The sequence below is a fragment of the Equus przewalskii genome, chromosome 1 (genome assembly GCF_037783145.1).
Source record: "Equus przewalskii isolate Varuska chromosome 1, EquPr2, whole genome shotgun sequence".
Classification (NCBI taxonomy): Eukaryota; Metazoa; Chordata; class Mammalia; order Perissodactyla; family Equidae; genus Equus; species Equus przewalskii.
Window position 1 is genome coordinate 10,853,992 of NC_091831.1, and position 19,122 is coordinate 10,873,113.

General features: G+C 47.3%; 1 protein-coding gene across 26 annotated transcripts in view; it reads right to left on the bottom strand.

Moving 5' to 3' along the window:
* The window catches only part of TACC2 (transforming acidic coiled-coil containing protein 2), a 210,221-nt gene that overhangs the window by 181,083 nt on the left and 10,016 nt on the right, over window positions 1–19,122 (bottom strand). For 14 of the 26 annotated variants that reach the window (XM_070579166.1, XM_070579095.1, XM_070578543.1 and 11 more), the window contains exons 2-3: window positions 8,518–8,596; window positions 4,223–4,282 (exon numbers count right to left, since the gene is read on the bottom strand). In XM_070579166.1, the coding sequence (XP_070435267.1) occupies window positions 4,223–4,282; window positions 8,518–8,550 (93 nt within the window). In that variant the 5' untranslated portion in view covers window positions 8,551–8,596. Of the gene's footprint in view, window positions 1–4,222; window positions 4,283–8,517; window positions 8,597–10,329; window positions 10,884–19,122 lie in introns of those variants that run through there. The other 12 variants (XM_070579050.1, XM_070578132.1, XM_070577892.1 and 9 more) reach the window with 5 other exon arrangements.

Below are 19,122 nucleotides of genomic sequence, written 5' to 3' on the forward strand. Positions count from 1 at the left end.
GTTGGCACATCTCGGGGCTTAGTCCTGGGTCCACTTTCCCATCTCTCATTCTCTCCCCAGGTGATCTCATCCAGTCACATGGCTTTAAATACCAATGCTGATGACTCAACCACACATTTTAAGCCCCACCTCTTGTGCACCCAAATGCCTGTTAGATCTTGGAGCGCCCAATAGTCATTCACATTTTATGGCCAAACCAGAACCTTTGATTCTCTTCCTTCTCCCCAAACTGGCCCATCCTCCAATCCTCTCCATCTCAGGAAATGAAATTCCCATCTAGCTCATGCCTCAGGCCAAACACCTCAGGCTCTTTCTTGATTCTGCTCCTTTCCCACCCCCGAATTCAATCTGTCATCCAGCCTGTCCTCTCTGCCTTCAAAATAGGTCCCGAGTCTAGAGACCTCCTTCCCTGCCACCTCATTCCAAGTGACAGTCATCTCCGCCTTTGACTTCTAAATAGCCTCCTAGCTAATGTCCCTCCCCCCTTCTGCCCTCTGCCCCTTAAAGACCACTCTCTCAGAGCAACCACAGCCCCCTTTTCAAAATCTCACACCAGTTCCTGTCATTCCTCTGCTGAAAACCCTCCAACGGCTCTGCTTCACAGTCGGGATGAAGCCAGCCTCTTTCCCAAGGCCAAGAGCGACCTACAAGACTGAGTGCTCACCCGCCTCCTGGCCTCACTTCTCACCACAGCTTCTCTCACCACCCTCCTTCAGCCACACTGGCATGCTTTACTGATCTTAAAATACAACCAGCTTGTTCCTCCCTGACATGTTACACTTGTTCCCTTTTCCAGAATGCTCCTTCTCCACAACTTATGTGGCTATCCCCTTCTTAGCACATCAGACCTCTACAGAGAGGGCTCCTCTGACCACTCACCAAACAGTCTCTAAACACAATGAGATACCGCTTGACACCCACTAGCATGGCTGTAATTAAACAAACACCAACAACAGGAAGCGCTGAGTGTTGGTGAGGATGTAGAGAAACTGGAACACTCAGGTATTGCTGGTGGCAATGTGAAATGGTGCAGCCACTGTGGAAAAGTTTGGTGGTTCCTGAAAAACTTAAACATAGAATTATCATATGATCCAGCAATTCCACTTAGGTATATACCCAAAAGAACTGAAAGTAGAGATTTGAACAGATATTTGTGCACCAATGTTCATAGCAGCCTTACTCACAATATCCAAAAGAGTGGAAACCACCGAAAAGACCATCAACAGATGAACGGATGAAAAATGTGGCACATCCACACAACGAAATATTACTCAGCCACAAAACAGCGGCAGGTATTGATACGCGCCACAACATTATGCTAAGGGAAAGAAGCCAGACACAAAAGGTCATGTATTGTATAGCTTGATTTATAGGAAACATCCAGAATATGTAAATCCATAGAGACAGAAAGCTGATTAGTGATTGCCAGAACCTGGGGGATGAGGAGAATGAGGAGTGTCTGCTTAATGGGTAGGAGGTTTCCTTCGGGGGTGATGAAAATATTTTGAAACTAGATAAAAGGAGTGCTCACACAGCATTGTAAAGGTACGAAATGCCACTGAGTCATACACTTTAAAACGGCTAATTTTATGTTATGTGAATTTCATCTCAATAAAAAACATGAAAATAGCCTCCTATGGAAAAGCTTCATGATATTGGACTTGCACTGATTTCTTAGCTGGGACATCAAAAGCACAGGCAACAAAATTAAAAAATAGGTAAGCTGGACGTCATCAAAATTAAAAACTTTTGTGCATCAAAGGACACTAACAAAACAATGAAAAGCCAACCCACAAAATGAGAGAAAATATTTGTAATCATATATTTGATAAAGGATTGATATCCAGAATATATAAAGAACTCCTGCAACTCAACAACAACAAAAACCAAACAACTCAATTAAAAAATAGACAAAGGACTTGAATAGACATTTCTCCAAAGAAGATATACAAATGGCCAATAAGCACATGAAAAGACGCTCAGTCTCACTAATCATTAGAGAAACACAAATCAAAACCACAATGAGCTACCACCTCATACCCATTAGGATGGCTCTCTAAAAACAAAGAACAAAAGAATAATCAGAGTTGGCAAGGATGTGGAGAAATTAGAACCCTTGTGCATTGCTGGTGGGAATGTAAAGCGGTGCAGCCGCTGTGGAAAACAGTATGGGGGTTCTCAAAAAGTTAAACATAGAATTAGCATATGAGCCAGCAATTCAACTTTGGGGTATATACTCAAAAGAACTGAAAGCAGGGACTCCAGCAGACATTTGGACACCCATGTTCATAGCAGCATTATTCACAACAGCCAACAGCGGGGAGCAACCCAAGTGTCCAGTAGATAAATGGATCAATAAAATGTGGAGTATACATATAATGAACATTCTTCAGACCTAGAGAGGAAGGGTATTCCAACACATGCTACAACGTGAAGGAACCTGGAGGACATTACGCTAAGTGCAATAAGCCAGTGACGAAAGGACAAATGCTGGTTGATTCCACTGACATGAGGTCTTCAGAGTAGTCAGGATCACAGAGACAGAAAGTAGAATGATGGCTCTCAGGGGCTGAGGTCGGGGGATGAGGAATTACTGTTAAATGGGTACAGAGTTTCAGTTTGGAAAGATGAAAAAGTTCTGGAGATGGATAGTGGTGACGGTTGCACAAAATGCGAACGTACTTAATGCCACTGAGATGGACCCTTAAACACAGTTAAGATGTAAACTTTATGTTATGTATATTTTACCACAATAAAAAAAAAAGGATAAAAACAGCTGCTGACTCCAGTTGCCATTCGAAATTGCATTATGTGTTTCTTTGCTGACTAGCACATTGCCCGTTTTTCCCTGTGGAAGGGGAGCTGCGCTGGGGTGGGTTGTGGCTGAATTATTCACTGCTGATCCCAGGTGCTGGAATAGTGCCTGGTAAACGAGGCACTCAATAAAGTTTAAAAACAAACATTTCTTTACTTGCTGGTTTGTCCATTTGTCCACTTGCTCATTATTTTCTCTCTTCCCACTGGATCAAGGGACCTGCTTTGTCTTGCTCTTCTTTGGATCCACAGCACCTACACCAGTACCTGCCACCCAGCGGGGTTCCACAGATGTTCACTGAGTGAATGCACAACTGCATCCACGATGAGACACGGGACCTCGTCGCCGAGATCTTAGCTCTGCTGCAGAGTGCTGTAGCAAGCCCCGAGCTACACATAAGAACCCAGTTTGAAAACCACTGGCCTGGCCACTCTTTGTGACCCTCTAGGACCAGGGTTCTAATTCTCACTCCTCCCAAATGACTGGGATGATTAACCTTCCGAACCTGTGTGTCTGTGAAACAAGAGTGGTCAGCCTGGGCCTGCCGCCCTCACAGGATCACGACGAGAATCAGATGAAATCAGGTGTGTGAAAGGCTTCACTATGTTCTACGCAGACGGTTAAGTTCTTTCACGAGCACACACACCACTGTTTGGTGGGGATATACAGAGAACCAAGCGCACCAAGCCGACCTACCTGGCAGTCACCCTTCGGGGTGCAGCGGCTCGTTTCCTAAAGCAAGGGGCACAGCACCTGGGTGACTGACTCCCCTCCTCAAGGGTGTGACGGGATTTCAGAGCGTCATCCTGACCACACCCACGGGCACACACCAACCTCAACATTCTCTTCAGGAAAAATCTCCATGAGATGGATGCAAAGCTCCCAATTTGCCCTCCTCCCCCATCGATGGCAAAACCTTTCAGGCAGAGCTAAAGCTATGAGACTCAGCCAGCTGCATTTTTGCATGACAACACTGACCACGAATTCAGCATTCAATTTTTTAAAGACAAATCAGTTTTGCCCGCTGGTGGCGAAGGTGGGGCTGCCACCCCACAGGCAGCCTCACTCCAGGACAAAGGAAATCCAAGTAGAAGAGGTTGGAAGGGTTAGTACTGGCTCTCAGCATCTGCGTTACATTGAAAACTTGAGCCTCATTCAGCATCTCACAGCATATCGACCGAGATGGCTCTTGGGTAGGTACACCAAAACATTATTTTAAAAAATCTAAATATATATTGCCGATTCTATTGTGTTTTACAACTTATTGAGGCGGATGGGAGGAGGCAACAGGAGAAGGAGGAGGAGAAAACCTAAAAATACGAATGAACATGCCACGCCAAGTCTGCACCCGTCTAGTTGTTAGGAAGGGGCTGGAAAGCAGAGCATGCCGAGCTCATTCCCCAGTACCTGCGGGAGTTCAGGGTTCGGTGGCCACAGGATGATGTTATGCAAGCCGGAGTCCTCTTGCTGAAAGCAAAGGAGTCTTGCTGTTAGGACAGGTCACAGTGAACGGGACCCCCCGCGGCACCAGAGCGACAGTCCTGGCTGGTTTCTATTCCCAGGCCTAAGCTGCTGGGTGTGCTCCCACCCGGCCCACAGCTACCCAGGGGAAATTAGACAACTGAGGGAGAGGAATCTGCAGCCCAAGGGTGTATGAGGAAGGCAAGGGGCAGGACTGGGCAGGTCGGTCCCTCACCCTCTGCACTGGTGACATTGCTGGTCCTCAATGCCTAGCCCTGAATCTGTGGACAGGAGTTTCCTTCCTTCCAAGAGTTCACTTGTAAGCAGGACGTGGGGACCCCCGAGTGCATCCTCACAGAGAAAGACCGTCTGGGAGAAGACTGTGGGCATGGACGGGACGGGGGTGGGGAGTGTGGAGGCAGAGAAGCTAGTTTGCATTGATCCAGGCGTGAGGCAACAAGGCTGTGACAGTGGGAATAGAGAGGGAAAAAAACAACATAATGGAGATGTGCTGTATTTTATCTTTTGAGAAAGTGCTCCAAGCGATATTGATGTGGCCGTCATTAACCTGGGCCCACCTTTCCCCTTTAGGGGAGGGTGCATAACTCAGGCTGGGTAATCAGAGACTCCCACATTCCGGGGCATAAGTGACTGATCCCAGAGAGGGCATGTGACACATCAGGGCCAGTCAGATTCCTAGACGGAGATGATCAGGAGGCTGGACCATTAGCTGGAGGAAGCGTGGAAGCCTGGAGTTGGGGGACTGGGGTGCTGGGAGCACCTCCCCAAGCACCAAGGCATCATGGAGGAAAGGAGAGCAAGATCCAGAAAGGAGAGATCTCCAGTGTCATCTTTTGAACCTCTGAACTCAGTGACCCCTGCAGTGAGACCCTCTCTGTGGACATCTCGGTTCTATAAGCCCAACAAGCTCTTTCTCTGCTATGGTCATTGGAGACGGGCTTCTGTCTCTCACAACTAAAACAAGTCCTAATTAAACAGAAATTTGGAAGGCTAAATGCCCAGGCCATTAGTTAATTAACCAACCATAGAGAGATTTAGTAAATGTGGAGAACGGGAGTGGATGGAGTCAGGGTGGCTCAGACTTCCGTCTTGGATGGTAGGGTAGATCATGGAACCCAGGAGGGGGAATGCAGGAGGAGGGGCAGGTCAGGGGGGGAAGCTGAGTTCGGGTTTGAGGAACTCAGGGTGACGGTGGGTCATCCAGGTGGAGATGCCCATGGGACAGTGGGAACATGTGAGCATCAGCCTCACGGAAGGCCTGAGTCCTGAAGCCAAACACACTCGTGCTTCCTTCTCACTCATTCCTCTAAGGAAGGCAGACCTTATTCCGAGCCTGGAATCATAAAGGCGACCCCATAATGCCCCACTGGGTCAGGGCTGGCTGAGGTCAGAGAAGTGGAAACTGGCAGTGACAGAAAATGCCTCCTGTCTGCTTCCGGGGCGGGGGTGGGGCAGGGACGGTGCAGGGAGAAGGGGGCTGGGGGCTGGCGGGAGGTGAGGGGGGCGTACGTATAGTGGGTGAGGGCTTTTAAATCGCCCGGCATTTTTACCTCTCTAATCAATAAAGATCAGAAACACTAAAATAGTCATTGCTTGCAAGAAATAGTGAGATGGGCCCTCATACCCTGATGAGAGAAGTATATATTGGTATCACCTTTCTGGAAAGCATTTTGGATACAGATACAGATATAGATATGGATGTGGATGTGGATGTGGATATAGAGATATAGCAAAAGCCTTTCAAAAACGGTTACCCCTTATTTGACACAGCTATTCCATTTCTACGAGTCAATCCTAAACAAACCAGCCCCCAGCTGGAACCAGCATCATTTAGTAAAGGTAATGGAAAGAAAATGTAAGCTACTCTGACATTGCCTGTATCCAGGTGGAAAGTCATCTCAGGTTAGAGAAGGTACCAAAAGCACTACCTATAAAAGGAAAAACTGATAAATTGTATCTCATAAAAACTTTTGTTCCCATAAAAGACCCTGTTAAAGGATGAAAAGACAAGCTCCCAGTGGGAGAAAATATTTGCAAACCACAATCAGACAGAGGATTAGTATCCAGACTACATAAAGAATTCTCAAAACAAAGCAATAAAAAAAAAATCTAATGAGAAAATGGGCAAAAGACACGAACAGATATTTCACCAAAGAGAATATAGAGATGGCAATGAGCTCGTGAAAGGTGTGCAACATGATTAGTCATGAGGGAAATGCAAATCAAGACACGGTGAGCTATCACAGCACACGTCAGAACGGCAACACCGAAGAGTGACAGTGCCCAGTGATGGCCAGGGTGCTGAGGAACTGGCTCACTCGTACATTGCTGGTGGGAGTGTAAAATGGGACAGGGATCCTAGAATATAGTTTGGCAGATCCTTGAAAAACCAAACATGCAAATACCATATGACCCAGCAATGGCACTCCTGGGCATTTATCGCAGAGAAACACAAACACATGTTCACAAAAAACCCATATAGAAATGTTCATAGCAGCTTTATTTGTAAAAGCCCCGGCCTGGAAACAACTCAGATGTCCTTCAAGGAGTGAATGGTTCAATGAACTATAGTACATCTATACTGTGGAATACTACTCAGCAAAAAAGGGAATGAATTACTGACACATGCAACAACCTGGAAGAATCTCGAGGAAATTATGCTGAGTGAAAAAAAAAAATTCCAAAAGGTCACATACCGTATGATTCCATTTATATAACATTTTCAGAATGACAAAATTATAGAGATAGAGAACCCATTAGAAGTTGCTGGGGGTTAGGGATGCGGGACAGGAGGGAGGTGGTGTGACTATAGCGACAACAAGAGGAATCTTTCTGGTGATGGAAATGTTCTGTGTATTGAGTGTTTCAATGTCAGTATTTGGGTTTTGGTACTATAGTTTTGCAAGATGTGACCCTTGGGGGAAACTAGGTAGTGGGTACACGGGATCTCTCTGTATTATTTCTTACAACAGTATGCCAATCTACCACTATCTCAAAAAAAAAAGTTTGATTATAAAAACTTTGCGGGCTGGCCCCGTGGCCGAGTGGTTAAGTTCGCACGCTCTGCTGCAAGCGGCCCAGTGTTTCGTTGGTTCGAATCCTGGGCGTGGACATGGCACTGTTCGTCAGACCATGCTGAGGCAGCGTCCCACATGCCACAACTAGAAGGACCCACAATGAAGAATATACAACTATGTACTGGGGGGCTTTGGGGAGAAAAAGGAAAAAATAAAATCTTTAAAAAAAAAAAACAAAAACTTTGATTTCATAGAAAAAATACAGGTTTCTGACTTCTCTTGAAGAAATGGGAAGATCTTGTAACACCAGGCCCACATTCCCACAGGGTGACCTTCTGCTGGAGTGGATGGTGGCTGCCTCCTTTAGACAACAGGACAGGAACCCTCCTGGTGGCCACAGTACCCACCTCTCCCTATCGTCTCACACCCAGTCATTTCACACAATTACTGTTTTTTGTCTGCCCCTAAAGATTGCCCCCATTTTTTTTTTTTTGATGATGATTCCTGTTTTCCTGCTTGAGAAAAGATTGTAGGGCAGAAAAAGGCGAAGGGAAAACAAATTGCATTATGCTGGTTTTTAGGTCCAATTTTCTCATTCAAAGAACTCAATACCATTAATTCAAAGTTTCCATTGTGTGTGGGATAAATGGGGAAATGTCTCCCTGATTTTGTTCACCAGGGCATTGAATTAAAACTCTCAAACTTAGAATAGTTAACTACAAAATTTGAATATATTTTAATATCCCAGCCTTATGCACAATTAAGCAGTTACGGTCAATTCCGCAATTTAATCTGCTCAATGTTGATAGATTTTAAAATCACTTTTTAAGGGCCAAAACTTTATTCTGGGGAGGAGTGTGGAAAAATTTTATTTCTACCTCCTCTGCTGCTTTCATGTAAGTAAGCGGATGGGTGGGCATAAGCCAGGAAAAATGTCCCAAACTCTCAATATGTCAATTTTAAAAGCACAGAATAAAAAGTAAAGCTAGTTTTTATAGTTTATAAAATTAGGGCTTGCCTTAATATGAGAATTCTGAAAACGAAATTAAGACCTATGTGGATACATATACGCCTGTATGTATCCAGGTGTATCTGTGCCTGAGCTTGCTTCTTCCTGGGCAGAGGGGAGATGCTGAAAAAAAGAGTCTGGTCAAGGTCAGTCAAGAGACCCACGTAGGTCGAGGGAGAAGCTCCGACACCCACCTGGTTGTCCGAAGTGCTGTTCTCATTGCCCATGGTGACTCAGGGTGCCCAGCGTCCCTCAGGATTTTATCAGAGGCGACTAGAAGAAAAAGAGGGTATGTACATGTGTAAAACTGAAGGAGATCTGAGGCTTCTTCTGTCTGTTCATCTCCCCAAACTCAAAAGCCAGATGATGGGAAATGTTTATTTCTGCAGTCACATAATGGAAATTGCTTTTGAAGGGTTTTCTTTTGCGATATGCCACCCAGACGTCTCTCCCGATACAGGCTGGTGTTTTTATTCCCCACCCCGGGGTTGGCAGACACTTCTGAGAAACGAGTGTGTTACCAAGCCTCTGAGTTAATGCCAATGTACACATATACACATATACACAAACGGAGTGACAAAAGGGGCCCATTTGCCAAACAGAGCTTGAGGAGTGCCGCTGGTGGAGGGTTTTCTGTTTCTAATTGTGTTCGGTTTGGAAATCCAGAGTATGGCTGGTTTCCCGCTGTCACTGACAGCAGAGCTCCGAGTCGAACATTAGGAGGCGTGAAATCCACTTCTCTTCAACAACATATGGTTTTTATATTTTTTACTCTAAACACTTGTTTCATCAAATCACTTTCACTTCTGCACATATTTTTATGAAGGCAGAACGGTTTTCTTGCTGAGGAAAATGGGTAGTTGGGACCAGACATCGAATAAATAATCATGTAAAGCCGCGCACTGCAGGGACAACCAGAATCATTTCCTCGGGCTCACTTACGGACACTGTTTATTGATCATCATCCTAATAAGGATGCTTCCCACACAGCTCCCGGAGAAACCCAGGACAGGTGCTGACTTTGTCCAACTGGGTTCCCTTAGACTCCAAAACACAAGCAGGACTGGGACTATTACCTTCATGTTTCTCTAGGTGGACAAACTAAGTTACAGAAAACTTTAAAAATCATAGACTTTTAGACCTTAGAGATTACCTGTCTAACCGAGTGGGGAAACTGAGGTAGAGAAGGCAAGGGGCTTGCCCAAGACCCAGTTTGGGAGGCCAAACATGGAAATAGAGCTCAGTCCTCTGCCTTCTAATTCAGGATTTCTTGCACAGCAGTGGACTTACTCAAAATAAAATGTGCGCGTTGATTTGCTTACCGATTCGACCAACATTGATTTAGTAGTACCAAGCACTATGTGTAAAGAACAGTCGCTGGAAAAGAAAACCTAAGTGTTTTGAGCAGGCCCAATTAAAATGCCCCCAGACTGAGAAAACTGTGAGTGACGTCACTGTAGTGATCAATTCTCTCACTCCTAAGCCTTTAATCAAAAGGATACAATTCCTTAATCTTTTCTCGCTGTTTGTAAGATGGACAAAATAAAAAAATCATAGACTCACTTTTACAGAATATAAAAACTTCATTTGCTTAAAATTATCACTTCAGTTTATTTTTTATGCTCCTTTGGGAAATGATGCCTCTTTAGAAAATTACATTGTGTTACAAGCATTATGCCCTCATCAATTACTGTAACTCCTCGACCCGACGGGATGAACCACACGCAGCTGGCATGTCATATGGTTCAATGTAATATTAATTTTGGAAGCTCCTTCACCAAATAAAATTCAGTAATTGTATTAAGAATCAGAACATCCTAACTAGCTTTTTAAACAGGTAATAGACTGAAGACAGTGGCACAGCTACTTCCGGCCCCGTGTAAATTTCAGAACCACAGAGGGAAGGCCTGGCTGCACTGGAGCTCTCCTGGCGACTCCAGACCTGCCCCTCCCTGGGGCTTCCCCAGGACCAGACAGGAGGCCCGCGCGGCTGTGCGTCTACTTACGTTCGGGGGTGGTCTCCGACTTTGGAGGCTGCAGCCCACGAAAGTCTGCTTTTCAGCGATTGGACTTTCTCCTCCTCCATTCAGGAGCGGGTGAGGTCTGAGCCTAGGCACCGACTCACCTCAACCAGTTGGGCAAACAGCCCGTCTCCACCCTCGACACTGATACAAACCAGCTGTGCTTCATACCTGCGCGGGGGCCGTGCAGCCACCGCGGCGACACAACTGTGGACTCAGCGTTTCCCAGCCCATCGCGTCCGGGGCCTTTCAGACAGAGGATTTAGCCAGTTATTACTTTCGCAGGGCTTCTTTCAGAAGAGGCTTATCCAAACTAAAACTGGCCCTGTGATCTGATTGGCTGCACCTAAGGGAGCAGGACTGCTGTCCCGTCCCGGGAGCAGGACGCCGTGAATCATTCGCTCGCCCTTTATGCTTGAGAGCAGGGGACAAACCTTTCTTTCTAGAAAGGAGTGAAATGCTCAAGGGGCTTCCTGTTTGCACCTGGGAAAATTCCGCCGTAAATATGGAAAGTCAAAGAAAACTTGTGGAAATACAATGACGCCAGCAGTCTGGCACCTGTTTATGGGCTGGTGTGGGCAGAATGTACTCACCGAGGCGTGGCTTGAGTTTCAACAAGTGAAGTCATAAAAAGCAGCAGGCTGGCCTGGATCGCTGATAGGCAGACCTGCCCAGCTCGGGTGGAGGAGGCCCTGTGGCCCTAGGGTGGGACTGCAGGGCAGCCACCCCAACTCCTGGGATTTCTCCAGTTATTACCACTTGGCCACTCCTTTGCATGAATGCAGTGAGTTTCTTTCTATAGTGTCAGAGCCTTTCATTCATGCTGCAGAAGCCCCTCGTCCCTACTACAAGATGCGGCTCCTCCAGGGGAACGAGTCAGCATTTCAACAAAGGCTTCCTTGAGACCAGGTGTCTCTCCAAGCACAGAGGAGGGTCAGGAGCTCCTTGGAGGGAAAGCTGGATGTGGAGGGGAGCTCAGTGCCCACTTCTGGTTCAAACAGAGCAGAAGTGTGTATGTTCCAACAGTCGAATGGAAAAGCAAATATGGTCTATCCATACCCCGGAATATTACTCAGCCGTAAAAAGGAATGAAATTCTGGTGCATGCTGTAACTCAGACAAACCTCGCAAATATTATGCTAAGTGAAAGAAGCCAGACCCAAAGGGTGCATATTGTGTGATTCCATTGATATGAAATGTTCAGAATAGACAAATCCAGAGAGACAGAAACCAGACTGGTGGTTGTCAGGGGCTGGGGGAAGGGAGAGTAACTATTGACGGGTTCAGCGTTTTGCTTTGGCATGATAAAAATGTTTTGGAACTAGGTAGAGGCACACAGCATTGTGAATGTATTAAATGCCCCTGAATTGCTCCCTTTCAAATGGTTGTGTTATGTGAATTTCACCTCAATTTTTTGAAGTAAACATATGTCACATCTTGGGGTTCTGCCTAAGATATTGTTTGAAAAAAGAATTCCAATACCAGGGCAAAAAATTTGAAAACTATTGCCTTTGTGTTTATTAATATCAGGTTTCTGTATGATTAAGGGTTGGAGGGATAAGAAATAAGGTTTGCCCTCCCATCCCCCTCACCCCCAAATCACAAGAGAATTCTTCCAGGGAAGAGAATCTTCTTAAGCAAAATATCTTGGGTGAGCCAATTGGGAATGAAGCGCGATCCCAGGCAGGTCTTTGACAGGTGGGCAAACACAGAGAAAGAGCTGGTTCCTGAGGACTTTGAGGGTGGAGAAGTTTCGATATTCAATATTCAATTTGCAATGTGAATTCCCTCCATGAGCCACCCTCTCAGGCAACTCTGCAGCTTCACGGGTGGCTGCTGGCCTCCCTGTTGCTGCCACCACTGGCCTCTGAAGCACCACCTTGGCTGTTAGACACGGGGCATCATCACCGACACGTGACACCACTGCTGTCCTGGCCGCCACCTGGCACCAGAAGCTGCCAGTGCCACTAGGGAAGACAGCAAATGAATATAGGGACTTTCCAGCTTCCGTCCTAGGAGCTCTGTGTCTTATAATGACAGATTGCCCAGGCACAGGGGACAGGTCCAGATGCTGGGCACTTTGGAACCCAGAGTGCCCACATTCCTTAGCCACGACCCCCTTTCCCTGAGGCAGTAGTTGGAGGGGACCCCAACTTCAGTCTCCATGACTTACTGTCTTCACATGTCCTTGGCAGATCAACTTCCCTCTCTTGGTGCTGTCTTCCTCCAAACCAGACATCAAGTAACTGAGCAGGTTTCCATCCCCAACCCCCAGATGGCTAAATGCACGTGTATGTGGCTTCCCACGTGTATCTCTGGGACAGCCTCCCGTGGGAGGCAGTAAAGGGCTGTGATCACGAACCAGATCCTGGGGGGCCAGACTACCACCATTTAAATGCCACCTCTACCGCTCACCTGATGTATAAACTCTGCAAATTTTATTTAACTTCTCTGTGTTTGGTTTTGTCATCTCTAAAATGGGAATCAGAACAATTCCGACCTCACGTGGCTGTGGGGAGTGAATTTCTGTAAAGCTCTCGGAATCGATCAAGCCCTAGATAAACCGTTGGCTATTATGTTATTATCGGCAATGGGTCTCTTTGGAGCCTCCAACAGGCAAATCTCTCAGTGAAACAAAGCTTATACTGCCTTCTTATTATCCTTTCAGTAAAATCATGAATTCAGACACTGCTAATTTAGAAATCAGTGCATCTGAATAGCAGCTCAGCTAACTGACTTGTGAACTAGAAGAAACAAACGTTGACTAAGAAAATTTATAACATAGGCTTGAGAAGAAGAAAGTTTCAAGAGTTTTTGACCAAGCCACTTACAATGAAGTATTTGCTGGGCTAGTGGCACGTCATTTCAGTCCTGCCCCTCCGTGTGGCCGATGCTGGGCATCAGATGGACACTTAGGTGGGGCGCCTCTCTGTCCTCGGGGCATGAAACAGCGCTTCTTCAAAAACCATCCTTGGTTGAGGCTTCTCATTAGTTCAAGCCGGCTTGCCACAAGCAAGACTGAATTCACGGAGGTTTCTTCTACCCACTTGCTCTGTGTATGGAGACTAAACAGCCAGCCAAACCTCACCTAGTCTCTTGGAGATTAAAATGTATAATTCGTTTTAAAAGACAGCTGCTTGGGAGAATTTTTATTTTTCAACTGGTATATTGGTGTCACATCGTCACAGCCATAAAAGACCCTAAATATAAACCAGGACAGTCTTTTGATTCATTAATTCACTTATTCATGCATTTTATAAATTTTGAGCTCTTTCCTCGTGCTAAGTGTTGTGAAGTGCTAACAGTATGTCTATGACAGCAAAGCTATGGGGTAGGGGTTTTCTTTTTTTATAGATGAAAAACCAAAGCCCAGAGAGGTCAAGAGGCATGACAAAAGACCAGCAGAGAGTAAGAGGAAGGATGGAGTCTGGTAGGCTCCGAACCTTGCGCACGATGAACGATGCGATGCTGCCACTTTGGAAGATTCTTGTACAGAGTTCAAGGTAATTGACTGCCTCTGTCTGTTGTTCATTTAACTCTGTAGTAAAGTGTGTGTTTTCCAGCTTTTGGCATCTAAATCTGGTTGAGAAGGTCCCAGCTTATGGATTCCCCCTCACTGATCTGGGAAGAGGGTAGCAAGTCCAGGTTTGGGCTGGGTGACTAACCGTCATGGCTGAGGCAGCCCAGCAGGGCTGGGTAGCCAGAAGTATTGCTGAGGGGAGCCAAGAGCATGACTGGGGACATGGGGCCAGGGACCAAGTCTGAAACAGGAAGGGACATGGAAACATGAGGACAGACAGAGCAGTTAAACTATGCAGAAGGAGCACGTGCACAGAGGCCGCGGCTCAGAACCCACATTATGACGTCCAGGCTGGGCTGACGCCCCATTTCACCTGCTGGGTGGAGGATGAGGAGGTGCAGGGAGCTGGGGCGTCGGACACAAGATCATGCAGGCCCCGTTTCATCCATGATAACACGGAGGCTCAAGAGGTTTTGCAGCTAACCTCCCACTGTCCTGTGAGAACAGCCTACTGGGATCTATTGAGGAGTCAGACAGTCGCATCAGGTTTCTAGTCAGGGTTTTTTATTCTCTATTGAAAAAACTCTTTTTTGTATGTAATAGCAATGTATCTGTTTTAAGGGCTTAAGAAATTTTGATTTTTCTCCTGCATTGAATAATTTAGTGCTGGAAAGACCTGGAGGTCATCTTCTCCAACGCCTCCTTTCACAGAGGAGGAAGCTGAAGCCCAGAGAGTGGAAGTGATTTGCCCAACATCTCACAGCAAGCAAGGTCTGGAACCAGAACTAGACTCAGACAGGCAGGCTCTGCCTGACCAGGACTCTGCAGGCTCTGGAGTCACCTCCAGACCAGACCAGCGAGGTCAGATGAGACCTACCTTTCCTGCCGCTCCGGCCGCAGCGGCCTCCAGCCAGTCAGGTCCTGCAGCAGCCAAGGATGTGGGAGGCGCCGACAAGAGGATTCCAGATGCTGTTTGCTCACCGAGGGTGAGCTCAGGTTCACCTGACCCTGCAGCTCCTTTGGCTCCTCCACCAACCCAGCGAGCGGCCTGAGCCAGTTGCCATTCCCGCATTTGGCGCCAGCCCCCATCCCAGGCGGCAGGAGACCTCAGCTTCTCCCTCCAGGGGCTGAATTCAGTTGTTCTCTCTACCTTGCACAGCTGAGCACGGAGCTACTTATAGCCCTGTTATCATGTTCCCGTTTTAATATAAACAAACAGCCGTAACCTGGGGAAGAGATTGATTCAGAGACATTGCCTGCTTTCTGCTCTGGCAGGCGACCTTCACGAGCGCCAATTATCTGCCTGCTCTGTGGGTTTGAGCGAAACGACAGCTCTTCCTTCACACTCTGCCCTTAGCCTCCCGTCCCCTTCCCTCCCGCGTCGCTGAGGCCTCCCACATTCTCTGAGAAATTTTGATATGAAAGTCCAGTCGTGGAGCTGTGAGGGCTATGAGGAGCTCAGCAATCACTTGCTCTCAAGACCCGGAGATCCGAGACAAGGCTGACCTCCCGCTCTGCTGGCGAGAGGCTGGGCCAGTTAAGCTATTGTTTCTCAGCTCCAAACCCACCACCTTCAGATGCTGGGGGACTCTGCAAACACCATTTCTGCCTTGCAAACTGCTCCTATAAGGCTCCGCCAGGAAGGGCAGAGACTGGAGGAGGAAGGAGGAAGGAGAGCACAGTCCTTCCTGTCCGCTCCCTGTTTCTGGGAGCATCTCCCGGCCTCCCTGCTTCACCCCCATGGCAGCAGGGAATCCAGTTTGCAGTTTTCCCAACACTTACGGAGCCAGCCTCATGGCCCGGCCTCCGGAGTCTGGAGCCCCCTCCGCAGAGGTCTGAGGTTCCCCTCTGGGGGGCCTCCCTCTAAGCTTCTAAATTTTAATAATTTCATCTTCTTCTCTTTGCTCCCCCGGCCTCAAGGGTGGTAGCTGGTTCCTACAGTTGCTTCCTCCCTTTCTACCTTAGACTTCACTATTTGCCTTTGCACTTCGCTAGAGAACAATTCTTTGTATTCAGTTCTCTCTGTTAAAACAACTGGGAGGTTCCTGTTCCTTACTCGGCTCTGGGATCCAAACCCAGGTCTACTTTCTCCTGGTGCAGGACTCTCTGCACTGGAATCCAATCAGTCTGTTCAACTAAATGAAGGAGTAAAGTGAGTTCACGCCATTCATCAGTTCTAACTTTAATACGATGCCGTCTAGGATTCACCACCACCAACAACAGCAACAAATTATCACCTAATCAGAACCTAGACTTCCTGTCAGCCAAACACCAATCTCTACCACAGACCGTTAGAACTAGAAGGGACCGTTGCTCTGGCACAGGGCCTCCCAGCCTTTCACATCCTGGCACAGAATATGACCACGTTTATACAGCCCCTGACCTGGGAAAGGGACAAGGCTGCTTGAGGTCTCACCCACTGCCCAGCCCCCAGCTGGCCACACCAAGAGTTGAGGGAATTGAAGTCTTGGAGCTCCTGTAACCTGCCTGCACACCGGTGAGCCACCAGCTGGCTGTGGAGAGGCTGCCCTGACCTAACGCCCTCATTTCACAGATGACAAACTTAAGGCCAGAGAGTTTAGGTACCTTGCCCAAACCGAAAGAGCTCCAGCTGTTGGCTGGAGCATCTCAGCTCTCCTTCATCCTCCAGCAGGCTAGCCTGGGCGTGCTGACAAGGCTAGCATAGGCTTCCTCTTGGGAAGGAACAGGTTTTGTTTGGGGAAAGAACTTGATTTAATCCGTGCAGGTGTGGAGCATTGACGGGAGCTGATGCTCGGTAAAATGAGGCGGTCACTTCGCTGCCATGTGAAATGAGAGTAATTGAGGTTTGGTTCCCGAGGTGGATGGTCAGAGAGGAGGACATGGGGCAGAGAGAGGAACGGGGGGTGCTCTACCTGGAAGCTGGTGTGAGATAGAGAACGCTGGGATGAAGGGCTGGTGGAACTTCCCCTGAAGTGGAGGGACTGAGGACAGTTGAATAACAAGGATGCCTAATGTCACTTTGAAGTTATTTTCCTTTAGTGTAGGCAAAGCTGTCCTCTCTCTGCCCCTAGATCTTCATTCTACTTTCACGAATGCTTTGTGAGCACTTTGCTTTGTTTTTGGCAGGGGTTGGGGTTGGGGAGGGGGGGACCTTAAAGAAGGGGCTGCACTTTATTCGTGTCTGGGTCAATACAACATGGAACAGAACAGAGACAGCGTAAAGCAGGAGTCTGAAGGCAGAGGGGACCAGGACATATAAGCCTGGTTCCACAGAAACCTTGGGGAGCACTGTGCAGATCCAGCAGTCGTGGACTTCAGCTCAAAGCTAAAAGGGGCAAGGAAACCCCAACTGACATCTGGGCAAGCATATATTTATAAACTTAAATAAAACCCACAAAAACAAAATCCGGGATCATGCATACTGTCTGTACTCTTTTTGATACTTTCTTTTTTTTCATGTAAAGGTAACACATCAAAAACATTTCCCCATGCCTATGACATCATATTTAATAGCTGCAGTGGATACTAAGTTTTTTTCCAAGTTTTAGCCATTTAAAAACACATATCTCATTTTTATCGTTTGTCTCTGCCTGGAATGGCCAATGAGGTTTCAGAATAAGGTGAGTGGGAGTCAGCCTGGACCTGCGGTTGGTTAGATCATGCAGGAAGGTACTGAAACCAGAGAACTGTGATGGGGGATGGACTTAGGGTGCCCGACAGTCAGGTTGGCAGGATCGGAAATGGGGCCAGGGACTGTGCCAGCATAACATTCAGGGTGGAGAGCATGCGGAGGGCCAGGTAAGCAAGGACACGGTGTGGTGGGGGAGGTGGGAAGGCTGCAGTCAATCTGGGGTCAGAGGATCTCTCAAGAAGCAAAGGGATTCTTGAGTGAGGAGAGCTTTGTAGCCCTGTGCTGCCTTTCAGTGGGGAGATCTGGGGTCTCATGTCCTTGATGTCTGAGACAGGTCTTAAAGGGTCTAGCTCATCAGCTGGAATCTGGTTCGTTGAGGACAGATGCCAGGTACCTCTGTTGGTGATGCTGTCTAAGTTTTGAACCTCTACACCAGAAGCTGGAGCTAATCATGGAATCTCTGGATCTGCTTGAATGCCTCTAGTGATGGGAAACTCACTACTTCCTGAGGCATGTCCTCTGGAGAGGTTATACTGGATCACTGGGAAGTAATTTCTATTGCTCCGTAACCTAGATTCTGCCATGATCCAATGAGACATTATCCCAGGGCTCTGGATAATATTGAGGCCACTAGTCATGGGCTGGGCAATGGTCAGAGGTGAGGCCTGAGGACCAAGAAGGGACAATGTAGCTGACTTTATGGACCATCAACTTAGACTGGGCTACAGGCCTTTACTCAAGGGCCCACCTAAATTTGCCCTGTTCTGGGACTGCACTGAATCACCAGCTCTCTCATCTTCGTGGCTGATGAGGGGTGGCCATCAGCTAGCCAGCCCACAGCTCCTGCAGACACATGAAGGACCCCAGCTGAGGCCGCGAGAATACCCAGAGAAGCCACTGAGCCCAGGCCGAATTGCCAATCCACAGAGTCAGAAGCTGAATAAATGGTTATCGTTCTAAACCACCACGTTTTGGGGTGGTTTGTTACATGGCAAAACCTAACTGATAAGATTTCCCCCAGAGGGTCCATTTAACCATCCTTGATACCAGCCTGGACCCAAGTCTGGCTGGCCGTCTTGAAGATCTGTGCATTGGGTCACAAAGGATGCCATGTGAGGGAGGATCGATGGATGGATCAAATCCCTCTCTGGTGGTGAAATGACAATTTGCAAACATGGCCCCTTGACTGGGGACCCCGAGAGCCACCTTAGTCTATGCCAGACTGAACCTCATTGCTCACAGCTCTCTGCGGGTGAGGCTCTGCGCATCCTGTGTTATAAACCACTCATAGCCCCTTAGCCCAAAATGTAACACGAAGCTGCATATCGATTTGCAGTGAGGGGTCTCTTTTTTTCCTGCTAAAACAGATACTTGATGACATTCAAATATAAGGTTCCCCTTTCTCCCAATTTCCATATAGTCCTTCTCTGCAGACTGGAGATTAGCAAAACCATATTTTTTATGAAAACAAGCTGTTGAAACCCACAAAAATTCAGACATCAGTTTGAATCCAAAAGCTGAACTGTGCTGTCATTTTTGGAAATCAAATACAGTATCAACATCACTGGGAACTGTGGGCTAAGGGGAGGGTGTGGGGAGAATGGAATGAGGGGCGGGGAGGCCGTTTCAATGCAAACAACACCAGA